This window comes from Asterias amurensis, chromosome 19, assembly GCF_032118995.1.
Source record: "Asterias amurensis chromosome 19, ASM3211899v1".
Lineage (NCBI taxonomy): Eukaryota > Metazoa > Echinodermata > Asteroidea > Forcipulatida > Asteriidae > Asterias > Asterias amurensis.
Genome location: NC_092666.1, coordinates 2,356,008 through 2,373,339, shown reverse-complemented (window position 1 = coordinate 2,373,339; position 17,332 = coordinate 2,356,008). Strand labels below are relative to the sequence as shown.

General features: G+C 37.0%; 1 protein-coding gene across 24 annotated transcripts in view; it reads left to right on the top strand.

The window, feature by feature from the left end:
* LOC139951711 (nephrin-like) overlaps positions 1-17,332 on the top strand; it is a 91,809-nt gene that overhangs the window by 30,409 nt on the left and 44,068 nt on the right. For all 24 annotated transcript variants that reach the window (XR_011787828.1, XR_011787827.1, XM_071950759.1 and 21 more), the window contains exons 2-9: positions 5,814-6,152; positions 7,544-7,888; positions 8,276-8,602; positions 9,447-9,749; positions 10,043-10,360; positions 10,978-11,274; positions 12,151-12,480; positions 13,043-13,330. Coding sequence is in view for 22 of the 24 variants with exons in the window: in XM_071950759.1 (XP_071806860.1) it covers positions 5,814-6,152; positions 7,544-7,888; positions 8,276-8,602; positions 9,447-9,749; positions 10,043-10,360; positions 10,978-11,274; positions 12,151-12,480; positions 13,043-13,330 (2,547 nt within the window). In the remaining 2 variants the exon portion in view is untranslated. The remainder of the gene's footprint in view (positions 1-5,813; positions 6,153-7,543; positions 7,889-8,275; positions 8,603-9,446; positions 9,750-10,042; positions 10,361-10,977; positions 11,275-12,150; positions 12,481-13,042; positions 13,331-17,332) is intronic.

The window sequence follows — 17,332 nt, the reverse complement described above, 5'->3', positions numbered from 1 at the left end:
CAAATTACATTAAGATGCCTTACCTATACAGATTACAGAGTTTAACAAGTTAACAACCTTTTCAGTGAAACCATGTTAAAACCATCTTAAAAGTAAAAAGTAGGTGACATGTTTGAAGAGAACTGAAACAACCAATTTAAGCTCAAAAGACATTTTAACACCAAGTAACTGCCAAAACATCGTATAATACAGACAAATTTAACTTGAACACAGTTGTCTTTCATTTTGGTTGATCTGGATGACAGGTTAATACCCATGCTTTACAACATTGTACAATAACGCCAGCTTTTGTTAAATTTGTGACACAGCATCGGCACTCCACTTGCGAGCGCCCCTTTGAGTCATTATTATAGGGTTTGGAATCAAGATCACCATGTTTAGGGATGCCCATGATGACTTCCAGTCCTTGTTCTCTCCAGTTGGCCAAACAAAGTAACCCTTTTTGACAACCTGAGTTTGAAAAAAATGAAAGAAACTTTTGTTTAATAGGAAAGCAATGACAATATTACCTTAATTTTACTTACATTTAATAAGCAATTTAAGTCATGATCTCAAATACAGAAACAGTCTGATACCGATTTTACCTGGTTCCTTTTGCGACAAAATTTACATCTGCTCTTTGTTTTCTAAGCCTACAAAAACAGGCAAGGAATCTCTTGAAAATAGTGTAAATTCAGGTCTCATGATTGTTTCAAGACAACAAAATTATCACTTACCTATTCACTGCAGCAGAAGTGTTGTATACAGTGTAGCACTATATGTGTGTGCAGAAGTAGTGCTTGTTGTAGTATACTGTCATGTGTCTATGTATACTGTGTACATCATCAAATACAGGTTTTATGCGTACTTTTACAGAAATGTAAGTCAACCAACCCAGACACACACTCCTGTTGAAGTTTTAACAATTTATCTTTTTCATAACCTACATGTAGACTAGAGCCATGGCCCACCGTTTGTATGTCCACTGTTAAAAGTTATGTCCGAAACAGCAACATGTCCACACAAGTAAAAGTCAATTTTAAACAGAACACTTAAATTTTCAGCATTACTTTGGGATAATTGGTGCAAATAAATTAACCACACATTATTTGAGACTCAAGAAAAAAGGTTCTTTTTATCATCATTCTTAACTTCCCACATTGAAAACTTGGGCCTTTTGGGAGAGAGACTTCAAATGTGGTGATCATTACGTAGTTTATGCTCAATTGAAGTTTGATTTATTTCACAATGCCAATTTATGTTTTTAGTTAGTTGAATTGATGAAGTACATTAAATATTCACCCCACCCACATACAAAATAAGTTCAAGTCATAACAAAAATGAAGCATAAGTTGATTCTGGACATTTAACAGTTAATGTCCGAAATGGTTTTTTCAATACATTTTTGAGTAAAAAGTCAAAAAACTTACTAATGGTGTTAATTGTTTTTAAGTATCGTTCTTCAATACACAAAACAAGAAGTGTCATAGTTTCAAGACTATAACTTGCCCCAAAATGTTTATTCTTCCATTGGACACGTATCGGACATAACTTCTATTTCGGACATAACTCATGTTGACGGAAAGTTCTTAATCCACCTCCCTCGTGGAGTTTAGGGGTAACTGTTTCAAGTGAAGATTTTTATTAATTGACAAGTCAATACCACTTGTTTCATCCATTAACTTGAATGATTTCTTTACTAGGGGTACACGTTATAAATGTATTATTTCGGACATAACAAAGTTGTGGACGGAAATAAGCATCGCTGTTTTTAGCACTTTGTCACACTTAAACCGGCGCATCTGAGATTATGAAAACAATTGCACTTAGTGCTGGGCTAGACAACCTTTGGGAAAATGGAAAGTTTCTGGTCTCCTATTTTACCAATTGAAAGAAACTAGTATCAAGAAAATACCTTAAAATTGGACGGAAAATAGTTATGTCCGAAATGGCTCACTAATGAGTGTTTTTACCAGACATAAATCATTGAAGCTATTGTTGTTATTAGCAAGGCATTTCTCCATTCTATCATCATGTAACATGCAGAGATAGCTTTGGTAACTAATGTCTTTAAAAGGCAATTGAAACAAAAAAATATATAGTTTTCTGATTGAACGAGTTTCTGTCCACAAATCGGCCTTTTACCAACATTCTGGAAATCTTGCAAAGCAACTATGAGAAAGTTGTTACTACTGTAGGTACCTCTAGGTGGGTACTTCAAATGGATGCTTTAGTTATCTTGACATGATGTTTAGTTTATGTGCTACTATGCTAAAAGGGCATTCTAGCTAATTAGTGCAGTTTAGTGAATTTTCACCCATGTACATGTATAAGGTAGTCACTAAAGTTATTTTATGAAAAAAAATTTTCATCCACATCTTTGGATATACATGTAGATGCCATTTGCCCAAAACACCATGGTGTTGGAAGTACTCAGAGAAATGCCTTTTTATGAAAACCAATATTTGTTGTTCTAACTCTGTGATGTGTTTGAACTTTAATGTAGTTTGTTCTTATTGGATTCATCAGACCTCTGTTAAATGTCACTTCATGATAAGACATTGGTTTTTTTAATTTGAATTTCAAGAAACGGCATTTAATATATTGGTGTCAGACGTACATTTCAGTGTCGGACGTACTCTATCCTTTCTTGGGGATAACCACATGTACTTGTTTTTAACAAATAAACTGCAAAGTCAAGCTTTTATAGTATTAATTTTAAGTACGAGTGGGTTTTGGAAATGGAAATTTAATCTTTCTGCAGATTAAAATTATTGTGTTTTTAGCAGCCAGTAGAAAAAAGGGGAATGAGAATGAAAACACTATTTTTGAGCCAGTTTCACTATTTTTAAAGTGTTTATTCAGTTGAAAATAACACTTCAGCCGCTGAATATTTTTAGGAACAAATTATATTTTATTAAAATTCATACAATTAGCTACAAAATGATGTCTCATTTGTCACATTTGTGGCTAAGCGGTTAAGAGCACCGAATTCAAACTCTGGTGTTTCTGATCAGCAGAATGTGGGTTCGAATCCCCAGCCGTGACACTTGTGTCCTTAAGCAAGACACTTAACCATTGCTTCGTCCTTCGGATGGAACGTAGTTAAAGCCTCAGAATTATGTCTCAGAATTCACCACTTCACTAACCTATCTTTCTGAAAGTTTGTATATACTCGGCGCTTTGAGTACCTTGTTTGGTAGATACGTGCGCTATTTCAGACTTTGATATTAATATTATTATTCATGTTATTAGTGCCATTTGAAATTTTGCCATTGAGGTTTACATTTCCATGGAACTGCCCAATTTAAGAAAAGGGAGATCAAACCCCACAATATCGGGAAAAGGGTAATCAAGCGTTAGTGGGAACGCGCGGGCGATCAGGATCTGACCCTGCAATTTTGATCCTTCTTGGGAGAAGGATTAAAGCAAGATCTGATCGCCCTTGTAGATCAATAAGGGAATAAAAGGGTAGCTACTAGTTCTTTCACAGCCGTTTATAACAGGCAGGGCCTTTATCACCTGGCAATTCGACCCTGCAAGGTTTTAAACGGCCGTGAAAGAACTAGTAGCTACCCTAATATTCCCATTCATAAATACCTTTTTGGTTAAAAGGCGTAAAAAAGTAAGAAACTCTGTAAAACTTATCCGTTTCCGACGTGCTTGAGCTCTGTATGTGCGACGTCCGTGTGTTGCATTGTTATGACTGAGACGCCCAGTTTCCGGATCCTTTGTGGGCGTTGTAGTCTTGGTGCACAATGTTCTCGTTTTCCTTTTACACACAGCTCGGCCAACTCACCTACAGCGCCCGCATCGCCCGTAACAAGAAACATTTTGTACCAAGACTAACGCGGAGTATCCGCTCAAAACCGGTCATAAACACTTGTCATTATCAAAGGTTTATAAACCCCCACGTGAAGCGCTCTCCACCAATAGGAATAGCGAAAATGTCTGAGGTATTTATGAATTGGTGATGAAAAGTCTAGTGGAGCTTTGAAACAGTGTTAGAGAGCTTTATAAATGCATTTAAGTTAAGTTAAGTTAAGTTTGTAAAGGGCGATCAGACCCCGCAATTTGAGGGTGAACATCCGGTACGGCAGACATGAATGGCGCGAAAACAGTGTTTTTTTTTCTCTTCTATTCCCATGCCCCAGCACATACCACGGAAATTCAAGCTTGCATTTGGTGACAAATAAGCATTGCAAGTTATGCATACAGCAGTACAGCAGTATTGACGTCACGTGATGATACCAACTACACGTCGCTTATTTCTCTGACGTCTACGATGTCTTTTATAATGTCTTTAATGTCGAGAACGAAGCTTTAAAAAAACTACTATTCTGGATAAGTAAACAACACAAATAGGTCCATCATGTTGGTCAGTACATGGTCAGATTCACTGGTCCACGTCTTTGGAATGCTATCTCTAGCAATTTGTGAACAATGCTGTCCGTTGGTCGATTTAAGATCTCATACAAGAGAGTCCTCCTCTCCCACTATGCAACATAGCTTTTCTCTCCACTTATCTTTTTACTTTTGTTTTCTTCAGTTAACCTGGTTTAATATTCTTTGTATTTCATGTATTTTGTCGTCAGCATTTTGTATTGTCATTGTGTGTTTGCCTTTTTTCTTCTTCGTGTTTGTTTATTTGTTTGTTTATTTGTCTGTATAAAGGCTGTTGTCTAGCTACAAGCCTCGGCTTACTCTAACAGCCTCATGCTTTCGCTTCTCTCTTGTACATAGTTAATTCCTAGTTATTTATTTATTGTTTGCTTTAAGATTATATTGTTTCTGTATAATTTAATGCGCTTTAGAATTGGTTACATTTCTATGTACTGTTTAATTCTCACAATTGTTCTTTTTTTTTCAACAAGAGTATGGAATAAACGTATTATTGAATTTAATTGAATTGTTATCATTTATAACAAATTACTTGGTAACTACCAAGGTGTTTCTTTGAGTACGTCCGACACCATGGTGTTTTGGGCGAATGGCTTCTACATGATCCAAATGTTTGGATGAAAAAAAAATTGATAAAATAACTTAAGTGACTACAATTTGTACCTCATACTAGCCCTGGTGGTCTTACACTTTCGTATTGTATTACAGTGACGTCCTGGATATCAGGGTCCATTTCTGGGGCGGAAAATTTTCAAAGCTTCATAACTCAAATCTTACCTGCAAGAAAGCACCAATTTCAACAGATTCACATTCCATGGCAGCATATATTTTTCTGCGGTGGGTTTTGATGTCATATATTCTTCACAAATCCGTCATTTTCATGAAATAATGCAGCTCCTAACGTTAAGAAATTCAAATTTTTGTTCGTACTCTCACAGTCTGCCGTGTGTACGCAAGACGCACGACCTGAAATCTTGTATTGCATTTGCGGGTTAAACGCTGTGCAGTCAAGATACGGTGAGCCAGAATTCATGCGTCTTGCATCTTGCGTCTTGCACGCGAATGTATACGCGTACGCACGGCAGCAGACAACACTGTGAGAAAACAATCAAAACGGGAATGTTTTAACGTTGGGAGCTGCATTATTTCACGAAAATGACGGGTTTGTGAAGAATATATGACGACCAAAACGCACCACAGAAAAAATAAATGCTGCCATGGAATGTGAATCTGTTGAAATTAGTGGCTTGTTGCAGGTAAGATTTGAGTGATGAGGCTTTTAAAATTTTCTGCCCCAGAAACGGGCCTCAATAGTTAGGACTCTGTATCTGTGTACAGAGAAAGAGTCCTATATAGGGCTATACCTCATACCATCTTCCATGCATACCTCTATCCTGAATAAAAATCCCTTTTATTTATAACATTACACACAGGACTGACTGCACAACCAGTTATTAGTGGAAAATCATGGGCAGATATTGGAATGGACGCCATCTTGGAATGCATACCTGGAAATGGAACGATATTACAAGTTAGATGGAGAGATAGCAGCTTCAACAATGACGATGTTTTAAACGCGTCCACTATAGTGAGAGTAGTGAAAGCATCTGGGGATCTCATCAACAGAGATGAGACGCATTATGGATTTGATCCAAATGATCCTTTTTATCCATTAACAATAAAACAAGTGACATTGGATGATGAGGCTAAATACTGGTGTGAGGTGTACATTGCTGGTTTTGTTCATGACAAAAAGGAAGTGCGAATAAGAGGTAGGAATTGCAGGAGAGTTTGCTAAATTTGTATCTGAAGGTTTGCCTTGCGTTATTCCTCCAAAAATAAGTGGTGAATCTGAATTTATGTTTTTGATGTTTTCCACTCTAATGTAATATTTGGATTGTTCTTAAATCTTCAAAAATTGCTTTGATACTGTTTTTAAGCCACACCATACAGTGCACAAGATAATCTTATTTTAATTTTTTTATTATACATTTGTTTGTAACCTGCACAGAAGATAGATGTTCAGTTTTTTATGTTTTAGATGTTCAATTGTTTGATTATCTGTTGGAATGGAAATAATGTCCCTTATTTTGGTTGTATTTTTAGCTGATTTTTGAATTTCAGATACAGTTTTCTCATAGTGCACACTTTGATTTCATTTCAAAGGGAAATAGTTCACTGAAAAACTGGTTCTTGTATGAACTTTGATAATTTATTAGACAAAACTCATGGTGTTTTTTACTCTTACCAATCCTGTATAGAGGCCTACCATTAATGATTCAAGGCAGGTTTGTTTTATAACATGTAGAAAGGCTTGTCACTGGGGATTCTGTATTGAGAGGAGACTTTTACTCAACCCAACATTCATGACATTAGGCTAATGGTATAAATCCATTACATGGCAGGGTTTCACTCATACTTGGTTGATATAATACACACAAACATTGATGTATAAAATTATGTATACATGGATACTATTTACATCACATGATCACAATATTTTGTATTCTGTTTTTTTCTTCCCTTCTTTCACGCACCGTAATCATTTTTGTGGGGAATTTTTGTAAACAAACTGTTAAAATGTGCTGTCAAAGCGTTAACCTGTAATTGCTATACTACACAATTTAGCTACTTGTGTGTACAAAGAAATTTTTAAAGATCTTGTTCAAAAGTTGCAGATGGTATAGATTCAGTTGTTTTAAAAATGCTTCAAATTTGTGCCGAATTGTGAGAGATTTTACAGGGAGATAATAATAATAATAATAATAATAATAATACAGCATTTATAAAGCGCACTAAATCTGTGGAACATTCAAAGGCGCTGGTCAAAGAACAAGAAAAAAACTTCACTCAATATCTGCAAAGGCTAATCTGAAGAGATGGGTTTTGAGAGAATGTTGGAATCGAGAGATGTCGTGTGTGTCCTTGAGATGTTGATACATGTTTAATGTAGTCAACAATAACATAGACATTATGTTTGAACAACACTTAAAATATAAAACAGTAGGTTCAACACGTGACAGCATTATGTACCATATTATGTAGCTTCTGGCCAGTAGAGTAACCATGAAATGCAAAATTTTAGGAAATTTGAAAACAAATTAATGTAGGGCAACATAAAAATTATTCATGACACAACATTTTTCCTGTTGATTGATTTCAGTTCCGCCTGCTACCATATCTTTAACCTATAAGAATACCATCTACGCTGATCCAGCTGATGTTGAAGTGATTGCAGGAGATGGTCATCAGTTTAGTTGTGAGACACTCGGCATCAAACCTAATGCAGACTTTACCTGGACTCTTCAGAGTACACCACTCTATCAAGGACTTCCTGGGACTGCCACTCCTAATAGTGAAGATAGCAGATTGAATGACAGCTTGAGTGCAGTATCTGTGAATGTTCCAGAGAGTCCTGCAGTGCAGCAACTGACATGCGGTGCCACAAATAGACAGGATGGGAATACAGATACTGAGAAGGATACTTCTGTAACTCTACAAGTTAAAGGTTTGCATATTCTTGACTTTATTGAATAACATGAGCACACCAATCAAATTGCTTAATATTCGATCGAGTCTGAATTCAACAGTGTCATAACCTTTCTGTGAAAACAGCTTAGTCTTGATGGGCACTTTATAAAATATTTTAACCCCACGCAACTCAAATTGTTTTACTGACAAACCCTTAGAGTTTATGTGCATAATTGTGTATCTCTGTAGGTAAGATCTTCTTGTTAAAAGGTCAGTGTGAATTTTCATTTTCTAGCTCTCATTTCCTTGTACATCTTTGCTCTATTGTTTCTGATCGTGTTACACTGTACAAAAGTTTTTGGTGCCAATGACACATATTTCCTTATTTAGATTACCCTGTTTGAGGCAATTTGTTCTTTTCCAGTTCCTCCAATATCATCAAAAATGACTCTCCAAGGAACCAACTCAGACGGTACATTATCTGTAGATGAAGGTTTGATGAGCACAATCACATGCGTTGTTATGGGTACCAGACCATCTGCAGATATCAAGTGGTTTCTCGATGGTGTAATGCAGTCTGGTGGTACAGTATCCCCACCTTCAGCTGACTCTGATGAACTCTATGATACCACAGGATCCTGGTCGATTACTCCAACTAGGAACAACCATAAAGATGAGGTGATGTGTCAGGCAAGCACTCCACAATCACATGGAGATCCACCTAACGTGACAGCAGTACTCAATGTGAATGGTACGTAATAAACACTCATACACCATCAGAAAAGGCAGGCATGCGCTCTCTCCCGTGGATTTCCGCGTTGAAAAAGAAATGATAAAAAAAGTGCTAAAAAAAATAATAAAAATAGTTAAAAGAAATATATATGCCTGGCAACAACAATGTACAACTACAATAATGTAAAATAAGCCTAGTACATGCCCACAATGCACCCAAGGGCATAATAAACCTAAACATTTTTTAGGGTACCATTGTGGGTCTCATGTCTCATGGCGTTTCGGCTGCCTCGCTCCGCACTTGCGTTGTGCCTTTGAAAATTTTCCTCTTTTGTTCAACGGGTAGTTGCATGCCTGAAAAGGACGCTCATTTACAAAGTAATCCCTTAAACAAGGATACAAACAGTGACAATTTCATTAGCATGTATTTACATCAAAATCACAAAGAATAAACTTTTAGATCAAAGACAAAGTATTAATTTTTTTTTTTTACCCATACACCGATGTGTGTTAGCACAATCTAAATAAATCCTACACAGGCTACCTACTGGAATGTCAAAACAGTATCACCATAACATCACATGTAGTTTATTTAAAAACCATAAAGGACTGCATTGAATGACTGGTTCTTTGAATATCAAAGATTTTATCACCCAACCTGGTTTCTGTCATTATGTTTCTTCTCTATCCTACATCATTACGTGTTCCTTAGTGTAAGTGTGAATGGAACTGGGTACCCTCACACAATTTAGAAAAAGATGCCATGACAAATTTATCCATCCTTGTCATGGAGGTTGGAAGAAAACAGCAAATACATTTTATATTTTTTAATCTCAATGATGTCTGCTTTCGTCTCTCAATAGGTGCTCCAGACACTCCAAGCATAACCGGCGATGCACAAATGACTGAGAATGTACAAACTAGTCTGATGTGTGAAGCAGACATGGGGTTTCCAGACGATTGGAGTTTACATTGGTTCAGAGAAGATACGGCAATAACACCTAACCCTACCACAATGCCTTCACAGTCAGGAACTCGCTTCATGTTCAGCAGCACTCTGGACTTCACACCAATCAGAGAATATAATGGACATACCATCAAGTGTGGTGCACAGAAGAATTCAATGAGTGGCTCTCAGGCAACGCTTGGTCCGATAGATGTTCAATGTGAGTTGATCATTGTCGGTTGACCCCTTACACTGACGTCACACGCGGCTACTGTCTGCCCATAATATGCAATTTAAGGAAGTGTAGCTACTGTATGCATTGTAGCTGGACACATTTTGCCCCAAAAAGAACACTGCTAATGAATACATGCGGAATCTAACTTTTAAAAATGTGCAACCAATACTTATTTGTGTTGACCGCAGGTATAAGTGGACAATATCTAAAGTTACATTCTTTTAAAAACTAAACCTAACCAACCTAAAAACGTGTTTCATCATCCCTATTTATTTTAGTCTGTGCAAGATCTGTGAGCATCATGGCATGTGTAACTGCCACTGCTGGCAACTCTGCTGTATTAAGATGTGTATCTGGCAGTAGTAACCCAGCCACCACACTGACATGGTTAAAAGATGGTATGGATCAAACTAACACTAGTCTTCAACCAGTCTCTGATGGTAGCAATGGAGGCATCATAACTACACTGGACATCACAACCAGCGTGTTGACTAAAGATGATAATGGTTCAGTATTCCAATGCAGCGTATCTAATGATGCAGTCACATGTGGAGTCGACATTGACGTCACTGATTCATGTACACTGAATGTGCAGTGTAAGTACCTACATGTAGATAGGGCTTCCTTTGATGCATTGAAAACAAATAGTGTCTTTGTGTGTTACTTATCATGTTTAAAGTAAAAAGCAACAATAAAACTTGTTTGGTACTCCAAGACTGCTTCAAAATTTAGCATTATTACAATATTAAGTATGTGAAGTACGTTGGAAAGTACAAAAACTAATTTTACACCTAAAATGTTGTTATTGCTAAAGAGTCACAGGCCTACATGTACTTCATAGATGTAACAGGGTTTCGAAGCCCCTGATAATTGTCTCAGTGTCCTTTGAAATGTGCGAGTTCAAACTTTTGTTTACCTTGCAGAGTGGCACCAATACTAAGCAAAAGCTGCTTTGCCTAACAACATCTACCTACATGTAGGTATGCTAAAAAAGCACTGAGATCTTGAAAGAAGTGAGAACAAAATTATCTTCAAAGAATTTGGCCAAATATTATTTAGTGAAGGTAATTGTTTTGTTTGTTCTATGGATTACTAATTGATTTGATTTATCTTGTCTTTCCATTGCAAAATATTATTATGGTCACCATGGTCACTGTCTGTATTCGTTCTATGAATTTCTAATTGGTTTGAATTATCTTAATTATCCCCACAGATACTCCAGAGTTTACTGAAGTCTCAGTCAACCCAGTCACCCCAGTCATTGAAGGTGGTGAAGTCATCCTAACATGTACTGCAGATGCTAATCCTAAACCTAGTAACTTCATCATATGGGAGAAGGAAGACTCCCCCAGTACAGTACTTAGCAGTGTATACAGTGATGGAACCAGTACTCTAACATTGAGTGATATCCAGAGAGATCAAGCAGGGAACTATAGATGCAAAGCTAACAATGGGATACCATCAAGTAACTCAGATGTGTTTTCTGAATCAGTGATTGTCAAAGTCCACTGTGAGTATGTATCTTATTTTTACAGTCAAGCAATCAATCAACTACAAGTGTTTTTCTTTGTTCAAACAGAAGTATTTTGTACTGTTAGTAGTTCATTGGAAGAGGATTTGTTCATCCACAAATATTATGTAGTAATCTTGTAAGACGTGAGTCCTCTACACCGTTATTCAACCTAGACTCGGGGGCCCAACCCACCCATAGCCAAGCGCTATACCACAATTCTATTCCTTGAATAAAACTGCATGAAAAAGAATTGATTGAAGTCACAGTGGAGTTGCTATCCACCCAGACTTTCCATTGTCTAGAGTGCAAAACTATAACTAACCGTGCTACATGCTTCTTTTCGACTGTACAAAGAGGGAGACCAGGTATTGGGAACCATGCCTTGTAGTATCCCTTTTCATGTGGTTATTGGGATTACATGTTGACCTCAGGGCTTTGCCCTACTTTTGTTGTACACATATGTGGCATACAAGAATGGGTAGACTGGTTATCATTGTATTCGGCTCAATGGGAGACAAGTTCAAGCTCTCCGAGGTTCCAGCATGGCATGCAGGCCTGATAATTCCTGGAGGCAATGATTGCCCCCTGGTCATTGCCTTGGTGCCATTAAAATGCTCCGGTAGAAATTTACGATTTTCTCATAGGGTGTACTTCATTTTACCAAGGAGAAAATGCCTTAGTGCTCTGCCCGTTCTGACATACAGGCCTGGGCATGGGTGAATTTTGATCTTATCACATTTTGATATTAATGTACAGTCATCAAATCCTAGTTAAAAACAAATGTCCAAAAAGTTTTTACAAACTAGTACCTTGGGTGGGCATGGAATTTTTTTCAAAATACTGATGTGTTGAGTCAATGATTTCCATTTACAGATGAAGTTAATATCACCAACAAGGAGGACAATGAGATGGGTGCAAAGAATGAACAAGATGCTAACCTATCATGTAAAGCAGTCGGCAATCCAGCGCCTGTCATGATGTGGTTTGATCCAAACAACACTGTCATTACTAGCACCAGAAATCCGGATAAGTACACAGTAGAAGATACCACTAGTGGCGGGGATGACATCTATGGATTCAGCGTGACCAGTAGCTTGACCATCAAGAGAGTGAACTCGGAGGTTGACTATGGACTTTATACATGCAACAGCTCTAATGGGATCGGACAGGTGGACATGCTGAGGGTACTTCTTAATGGAACAAGTAAGATCATTATACAAATTTGAGTTTTTAAAGATGGGGTCAAACTTTGGTAATGGCCTCCAATTCTTATTTTGTTAACAATTTTTAAAAGGGCAATGGCACAAAGGTATTTTCTCCTTGTTAAAAAGGGCACCCTATGAGGAAATTGTCAATTTCTACTGGAGCATTTCAAGGGCACCAAGGAAATGACCAGGGGGCACAGAGGCAATCGCTTGCTAATGATGATTATAATAGAAAACAACCCTTGAAATATTTCTGTCTGAAATGTGAGCGCTTTGTTTACTTTTTTTGAATCGATGTTATGCAAAATGTGTAATCGGTTTTCACTATTTTCTCGTGACCCAGATGGTTGATGTCAAACTTCTACAGGTTTGTCACTTTATGTAAATGGTGGACTTTAAAGTGCTTCCACCAGCAACCGGTTAACATGGTTTATTAGTAAAAACCAGTTCTGTAATGTTCCTTTAACGTATCCCCTGCAATAAGACTGGACATCTTGAAGGTGCCGTCATGCTTTCTTATAAAGTAATCAAATCTCAATACAATGACATGAATTTTACAGGAAGACCAAACAGGCCGACTGGTGTCGTAATGACTGATCGTACTTCAAGCTCAATAGCAGTGCGATGGTCAGCTGGTTATGATGGTGGTGAGACTCAGTGGTTTCATATCAGCCATAAGAAGACGGCAGCAGACTCCTCAGAGACATTCAGCGATAGGATTGATGGAGAGGTGACTACATACAACGTGACTGGTCTCGAGTCATTCACGGAGTACGAGATCAAGGTCTATGCTCAGAATGATGTGGGGAAAAACACCAATCCTGGCAGCATTGTGGAATACACAAGGCGTAAGTATACTTCTTCTTTTTTTCACTAAAAAAATTTAATTTTCATTTAAGGCACTGGACACTTTGGGTAATTACTTAAATTGTACATTTTTAGCATAAAACATTACTTGAGAAATGAGCAAAGGAGAGCTGTTGAATTGTAATTTCTCACTAATTATTTGAATTTGAAAAAGACCAAACCGCTTGAAGCCTTTATCAGGCATCTGAAATCCCACACAATTGTGCAACAACGGTTTTTTGTTTCTTTCATTATTTTTTCGCGACTTTGATGACCAATTGAGCAAATATTTCCACAGGTTTGTTACTTTATGCATACACGTACACACAATGTATGTTGAAATACCCCTATTAATGAGAAAACTGGTTTTTGACAAATTACCAAACGTGTCCTGTGTCTTTAAAGTGATCATTTTGTTCATTTAAACTAACTGACTTTATTGTACATCGCTTGAGTTAACCTTTTTGTGAGCAATGGCTTTGTTCTGGAAATGCCTGATGAGGAGAATTTTGAAATTTTTTAAAAGAACTCTTCTTGAAGAATTGTTTAATTATTTTTCGGGGTTGGGGAAAGGGGACCCACTTGCAGTCTGTCAAATTCCAAATAATAGAGAGGTTACGTTGTTGCATGATTGGATTGGGCGTCTGTAATTAGCTTACCATACAAGGATTACAAGTAATGGGTTTTGTTGAGGTTTCGCTGAAGAAGAGTATCACGTGCTATCATTCAAAACTAAAGTGAGTGGAAGCGTCTTGACCAAGCTGTAAAGAGCACCGACCACAAACTTTTGTGTTTCTGATCAACAGAGTGTGGGTTCGAATCCTGGTCGGACACTTGTGTCCTTGAGCAAGACACTTAACCATAAGCTTCTCTCCACCTAGGGGTAAATGGGTACCTGTGAGGGCAGAGATGGTTCTTGTGATTGATTAGCTTAGTGTGCTACATGTTTGGCAGCACAGGCTGTATACTTTCCAGTGAGCTGAGATGGTTTAAGGAATGAATTAAACGGTCCAGTGACCAGGGGTACTAATGTCGGAAGCGTTTTCAGACGCCCTTCGGGTGTATAAAGTGCATTATAAAAAGGATAATTTTAAAAGTTGCATAAATTGCTCCATGTCTTGGCAGCTTTTGTTACAAGCTGCATGATGCCGCAAAAAGAAATCAGGAAAATACAATTCAGAATGTAGGCCTAAAACGAAAGGAAAATAAAGAAAAGGAATTTCCCCTTGATTAATTCAGTAATGATAGACATCAAAATGCTCACATCCTGTACTTAAGGGAAAATGAAAGCAGGTAATGGAATCTCCTTTTTTTGCAAGGAGATTACGCAATCCATTCTTGGAATAATAAGTCCCCTAGTCTTTCGTCAAGAAGTGCAAACTTGCAGACCAAAGTTCTTGTACCAACTTAGTACACATTGTCTACGTACACACTGTTGCACTGCACATGTCCTGCTTATGTACAATGTACCTGCACGCATAGGTAGTCTCACATGAAACATCATACTACATTTGTACATGTTCAATATTATTAAATTCAGAGTTGACAGCAACGGTTCTTTTCAGAACCGCCCAAACTCATTTAGAGACTATCATTACAATGGTGTTACCGCAAACATGTCTACCAATACCATGTCTACCATGCAAAGTTTCAGATCCTACTTGCAAATTCATTTTTCAAATTCATTGTACATTTTTCAAATTCATTGTACATGTACATGTAAATTCCATGTGGTCCAACATCATATCATTCATTGATGTTTTCAGACTCATTCTAGTTAGTTGTTCTACATGTAGCTTGCGACCCAATTTCTTAAGTGTCCTCTCTTCTATGTAACTCTACACCAAATTATTTGCAATGAATTTAATCGTTCCCGAAACATCTGTATTCATTATTTTTTAAATTGAACAAACACATTGCAAAGTCCTTATATTAGTTTATTTAGGATCAATTTCACAAACCATGCAAACAGCTAAGATTAATCTAAAGATGAGTTGTCAATACCATATCAATCTTTGCAAGCATTTAAGATTCATAGATAAATCTTGGCTTTTTATGAAATCTGACCCATGTAGACAAGCGATCCCGGCAGAACAGTTGAATTAATTTTGTATAAATATTTACCATCAGACATGACAGAGGAACAAACATTCAGAGTTGTTTATCAGAAATTCAAGACCCTTTTCTCTTCAATTTGAGGCTCAAATGAATTAACCTGTCAGCGCTAGGCTGTTGTATTTGCACATCAATTTCCTGTACATTGTTGGATGACAAAAACTCATTAAATGCACTGGAAACTAATTACTCAAACTAATTGAACAGCATAAAAATTTTCTTGGTAACGGGCAATGGAGAGCTGTTGATACTATAAAATATTTTGAGAAACAGCTCCCTCTGAAGTAACATATTTTTTGAGAAAGGATGTAATATTTCTCACTCGCATACTTAAAGACTTCAGGAAGCCTAAAGCCTTTTATTAGGCATTAACACAAATTTGTGCAACAAGGGTGTTTTTTCTTTCATGCAACTTTGATGATCTAAAGTAGGCCTATCGAGTCCAAATTTTCAGATTTTTTAGTTTGTATGTTGGGATGTACACCAAGTGATAACACTGGTCTTTGACAATTACCTTAAAGCCAGTATACACTTTCGGTAAACAGTATTGTCCAAGTCCCACACTTCGTGTATCACAACTTATATATAAAATAACAATCCTGTGGAAATTTAGGCTCAATCGGACATCGGAGTCGGGAGAAAATAACGGGAAAACCCACTCCTGTTTTCGGGAGAAAATAACGGGAAAACCCACTCCTGTTTTCGCGCGTTTCGCCGTGTCATGACATGTGTTTATAACAAATCCGTAATTCTCGTTAACGAGAATTTATATTGTTTTACCGTTTTCTCAAAAAGTAAAGCATTTCATGGACTAATATTTCAAGAGAAGTCTTTCACCATTACCTTCTGTAAACCCTGTAAATTATTTGTAAATCTGTGAACTTTTTTGTTTTTTGCTGTACCGAAAGAGTCCAATGGCTTTAAGTATCCGATGCCTTTAAAACTTTAAGGGAGTACACTGAAACAGGAAGGAAGTGAAGCAAAGACCTTGAGTGCATGGTTGCTTAACTGACCTTAATTACATGTACATGTAGGTATTAATATGTCATGCCGTGACATCATCTTCCTCTCTACATGTTGGATTTTGTGGTCGAATGGTTTAGAGCTTTGGACTCAGGTTCTGGTGGCTGAGACCACAATACTTTTAAGAGGAATAATTCTCAAAATGCTTTACTATGGTTAATGAGTTCCTGTCGTTGTTTTTTAGCTAAAAGATTATATTCGAAAATAAAATCATCAATTAAACTAAATTTAAAAATTCCCAGATTGCAGAAGAGAGTTATTAAAATCATGGAAATTTCTACATGTTAAAATCAAGCATCAAATATAAAGCATTTTGAAGACTTTGTCCATTACAAGTCTATCAGCATGCTGACTCTAGATTTTTCCACAACTTTGAAAAACCCTGGGGGAAACCCTGCTTTTATAGTTAGATAAATATTATAAATAGTTATAATAGGCAATTATAAACTAGTCTGTCAAGAAATGCCTTACAATGTACACCTGTTTAGTAGGCCTTAAAGACACTGGACAAAAGTGGTAATTGTCAAAGACAAGTCTTCTCACTTGGTGTATGTATCTCAACATATGCATAAAATAACAAACCTGTGAAAATTTGAGCTCAATTGGTCATCGAAGTTGCAAGATAATAATGAAAGAAAAAATACCCTTGTTACACAAAGTTGTGTGCTTTCAGATGCTTGATTTGGAAACCTCAAATAATTTCACAAAGCACTTATAAGATTCTTCTTGATAGGTGGTTACACTTCTGGTAATTGTCAAAGACCAGTATACATGTATACTCACTTGGCGTATCCCAACATATGCATAAAATAACAAACCTATGAAACTTTGTGCTCAGTTTGGTCATTGAAGTTGCAAGACAATTA